At 43.3% G+C, this 4115-nt stretch overlaps 2 protein-coding genes across 3 annotated transcripts in view; one reads left to right on the top strand and one right to left on the bottom strand.

Annotated features, from left to right (window-relative positions):
• Abcb11 (ATP binding cassette subfamily B member 11) overlaps positions 1 to 3197 on the bottom strand; it is a 143053-nt gene extending 139856 nt beyond the window's left edge. For both annotated transcript variants that reach the window (XM_010606932.3, XM_010606937.3), the window contains exon 1: positions 3120 to 3197. In XM_010606932.3, coding sequence (XP_010605234.1) covers positions 3120 to 3122 — 3 coding nt within the window. In that variant the 5' untranslated portion in view covers positions 3123 to 3197. The remainder of the gene's footprint in view (positions 1 to 3119) is intronic.
• Dhrs9 (dehydrogenase/reductase 9) overlaps positions 1 to 3629 on the top strand; it is a 17239-nt gene extending 13610 nt beyond the window's left edge. Inside the window, exons 4-5 of the mRNA XM_010606931.2 lie at positions 774 to 937; positions 2755 to 3629. Of these exons, the coding sequence (XP_010605233.1) occupies positions 774 to 937; positions 2755 to 2978 (388 nt within the window). The 3' untranslated portion in view covers positions 2979 to 3629. The remainder of the gene's footprint in view (positions 1 to 773; positions 938 to 2754) is intronic.
• The last annotated feature ends 486 nt before the right edge of the window (positions 3630 to 4115 follow it).

Genomic DNA, 4115 nt, shown 5'->3' with positions numbered 1-4115 from the left:
ATATATATATAATATATATATATGAAATGATTATTCATATGATTATGTAGTTTGCTGTACATTTCTTTTTGCTTTAAAGAAATGGGTGCCATTTTGCTAAAACCTTAGTTCTCAGTAAATGAGTAGCCTTCCGGTTTTCTGTAGTGGCAGAAAATGGCTTGCTCGGCAGCACACAGGTCAGGCGGGCATATCACACTGTGTCCTGCAGCTTATCCTCATTTGTGCTGCAATTGGAGCAAACCCGTCCATCCAGGCCAGTCCCATACCAGCGGCCAGTACCAGGCCAGGCCTATAGTACTGTAAGGTATTCCCAATACCGAAGAGTAGGTGTCAACCTGAATGCTCATCAGGTCAAAGAGGAGAGCATGGCTTAAGGGATGAACACTGGACCGACCAGTGGTAGGGCGTGTCCACCCAGATCCCTTTCCTGTTCTGCCACCGACCACCCTGCACTCTATCGCCTTGATCTTCAGTTTCTCCATTGCGAATGACAGGGTACAAGAAGAAGCTTCTTTCCAATGCACCCAATTCTATGGTTAAATGAGAAGATTAAGGAGAAAATAGGGTTCAAATAGTAAACATTCTTCAGATAAGCTGGGTTAAACACCAAAATGTAAAAATAAAATAAGGGGTAAGGATATAGTTCAGGGGTAGAGTGCTTGCCTGGCATACACTGGGTGTCATCACCAGTACTACAAAAAAGAAAGAAGAGAAAAGCCAAATAAATTTTTAAAATGATAAAATAAAAACCATCTTAACTGTTGTTTTCACAGACGGGACATGAAAGCTTTCGGTGTGCATGTCTCATGCATTGAACCAGGATTGTTCAAAACCCAACTGTCAGATCCGATAAAGACAGCCGAAAAAAAACTTGCCGTTTGGAGGCATCTATCTCCAGATATCAAACAACAATATGGAGAAGGTTACATTGAAAAAAGTGAGTTTTGGGTGGACCCGGTGTCCTCTGGGATTCATTGCCCTTGGCAGCATGAAAGAGACTGAAACAAACGGACTAACGAGGTTCCTAAAGTAACACATCAAGGATCTTGTGGGTGGATCAGGGATCCCTACGAATTCCATTCCATCTCTTATTTTCCTGATGGTTTTATCAACCCTGCCAGGTTCTACGCTAAGCACTTGGGAATTATATCATTTACTCCTCCAAAGAACCACTAGAAAGTGAACAAAGGCTTAGGAAGGGACATGTCCTAGCCAAGGTTATACAACTTTTCCTGCTCATATCAGGACACAGTTGCGGTAGCTGTGGAGCTCAAGGTCTTCACCACTGCACTTGCTTCTTTGTGTAAAATACCAGTCACTCCTCAGCACCATTCAAGGATTTGTGGAGGTTACGAAAGATAGAGAAGACTCAGACTCTGACACAATCTGGTTGACCACAAAAAGTAACCAAGTGATTCTGAAAAACAATGTGTCTATACACCCACAAGGAAACTGACCCTTTTTGGAGACAACCCAACAACCCAGAAGTGATGCTAGATGGTGTGGCTTCTAATCACCCAAAGATTTCATACCAGGAAAAGATCCTTGCTGATTAAGAGATCTTCGTGGTTTGAACAAGGCCTTAAAAAAAAGGAAGGAATTATTTGGGTGGAAGATTTCTGGAGCAGGAACATATCCAGGGGAAAGGGAAGAAAAGTAACATAAGTCAAAAGACTAAGTCAGAATATAAAGCTTGCATAATAATGATTAATACTGTGAACACGTATTCGGTACTTGTTACCATTTTAAATGCTTTCTATCGATTCTTAGTTTACAAACCCCAAAGTACTCTGTGAAGCAGGCAGTGTTATCCCTTTCATTTATAGAAATAGAGGCACAGAGAAGTAACTTAGGCAGCTAGCAAGTGGCAGAGCTAGATTCGAACCCACCCGGGCTGACTCTGCCATTTATTCTTGGTCACTGCTTTCTAACGTGGGTCACACTCCGTGGCAGGGCTCCCTCCAACCCAAACTTCCCGGCCGTGTTAACATTTACTGGTTGTTTCTCAAACACTGACTGAGCTCCTGCTCTAGGTACAGCAGGGTCCCACCACACTGTGCGTCACTCCGTCCCTCCAACCTGCGTCCCTGTCTCTTCATCAGTGCGCTTGGCGAGACAATGAGCTGTGGCAAGGTTCAAGGTCGGGAGTTTCCAGGTGGAGCCAGGAGTCGAGTCAGGTGGACCTGGGAGGTTTTCTAAACAAGCGACACCCCCCGCCCCACACACACACTCTACACCTCAAGCTAAAGTGCCCGAGCTGACAAGCCTTCCAGCTGATGTTTCCCTACAGATTTAGAACCACATTCATCGATGTTCTGTTTCTTACATCCTGACTCTGAAGACTTTACAGAGGTTCAGTCTGAGGCTCAACTTAACCCTGTGAAACTTAGTAGTTCAGCAACAAAATCCCTCTTTTTAAAGGAGCTTTCTATGCTTGCTATTGACATGGGTACTTTTTAAATGCCTATGCATACACCACCAAATTCCATTTAATTTTTCAAAAATTTTTGTTTAACAAGCCCTTTAGGAGATTCTGTCTCCCATCCAACTCGGTGAGCCACTGGCCTCCACTGCTGGACAGCCACTGCTGCCTCCTTTCCTGGGAATGAGCTAGAGAACATCGCAGTGGGCCTCAACTCTGATGACAGATTCAAAATCAATTTCCTCACATAATCCTCCCCTCTGCACCCCACCCTCCAATTCTGCTTTTCCTCTTCTTCCAAAGAATCAGTGCATTTTCTTCTCTTTTTGCAGGTCTAGACAAATTGAAAAGCACAGCACCCTGCGTGAACGTGGACCTCTCTCTGGTGGTGGAGTGCATGGACCACGCCCTAACAAGTCTGTTCCCGAAGACTCGTTATGCTGCTGGCAAAGATGCCAAAGCTTTTTGGATACCTCTGTCTCACATGCCAGCCATTCTGCAAGACTTTTTATTGTTGAAACAGAAAGTAGAGCTGGCTAATCCCAAGGCCGTGTGATTTCAACTCATCACAAAAGCCTATCCAGGCTTTGAGACTGGCTGACCTCAAGGCCACATCTCCTTTTCAATCCCATTTCTTACCTAATCCAACTTGGAATCACCTCGGTCATGCTTATTTTTACAGACAAAGGAGACTTACCATTCCAATATTCTTCCAGGGCTCCTTCCCAGGACTTCTTTCCCAGTAAGTTCAGAAATGCCATATCTCATAGGCCAGTCCTGCCCATTTGAGACAGTGTGTGCTTGGCGGGATGGAAGAGAAGTTGGAAGACTTCCTCTTCCAAAATGAAGTACACCCCTGCCTGCCCCGTGCTCATTGGGTAACCTGGACTGTTCAGTGGTGTCTCTTATCAAAATATTGAGCAATAAGTAAATGTTTTCCTAAGTGAGTTAGACATTTCTGTTACCTTGCTAAGAAAAAGACTCTAAAGGACTGGAACTCAGTTGTGATAAGCTTTGATAGGAACAGGAAAAGGAAGAGAGATAAAGCATTATGTGATACTGGGATGAGCCAAAGGGTGGCCAAATTCAACATTCTTTTCAGTGTTTTCAGAATATACATATTCCTCCTCTCGGTCTTATGACCTGTCTTTATTTTTTGGACAATTCTATACATCTTGTTTATAGAGCCTCAGTGTCTTTTTTTTGTACAGCATACCTTGTTTATACAGTACTATAATTCTTGTTGATTGAACTGTATAGTACACTACTATAGTCTTATGTTCTGTTGTACATTACAGTACTGCATGTAAGAGATGCAAATAAAAGCCAAGTCATCAAGTTAGAGTTTCCTTTGACCATTTCTTTGTTCTGAATATGGTAATGTACATATGATGTACAATTCCTCATTTAGTGACCAATTCATTTAACAACCTAATCTCAGGAACCGAACTTGGTCGTTAAACTAGACAAACTGAAAATCACGGCATCCTGTGTGAACGTGGACCTCTCTCTGGTGGCGCAGTGCATGGATCACGCCCTAACAAGTCTCTTCCCGAAGACTCATTATGCTGCTGGCAAAGATGCCAACACTTTCTGGATACCCCTGTCTCACATGCCAGCAGTTCTGAAAGACTTTTTATTGTTGAAACACGTCATTGTGGTTTTAAAAAGCCAGAGAAGCCATCTAGTGCAC

Source organism: Fukomys damarensis, unplaced genomic scaffold (genome assembly GCF_012274545.1).
Source record: "Fukomys damarensis isolate Sample0158 unplaced genomic scaffold, DMR_v1.0_HiC HiC_scaffold_26, whole genome shotgun sequence".
Lineage (NCBI taxonomy): Eukaryota > Metazoa > Chordata > Mammalia > Rodentia > Bathyergidae > Fukomys > Fukomys damarensis.
The sequence above is the reverse complement of the archived record's forward strand: the minus strand, read 5'-3'. Positions and strand labels throughout refer to the sequence as shown.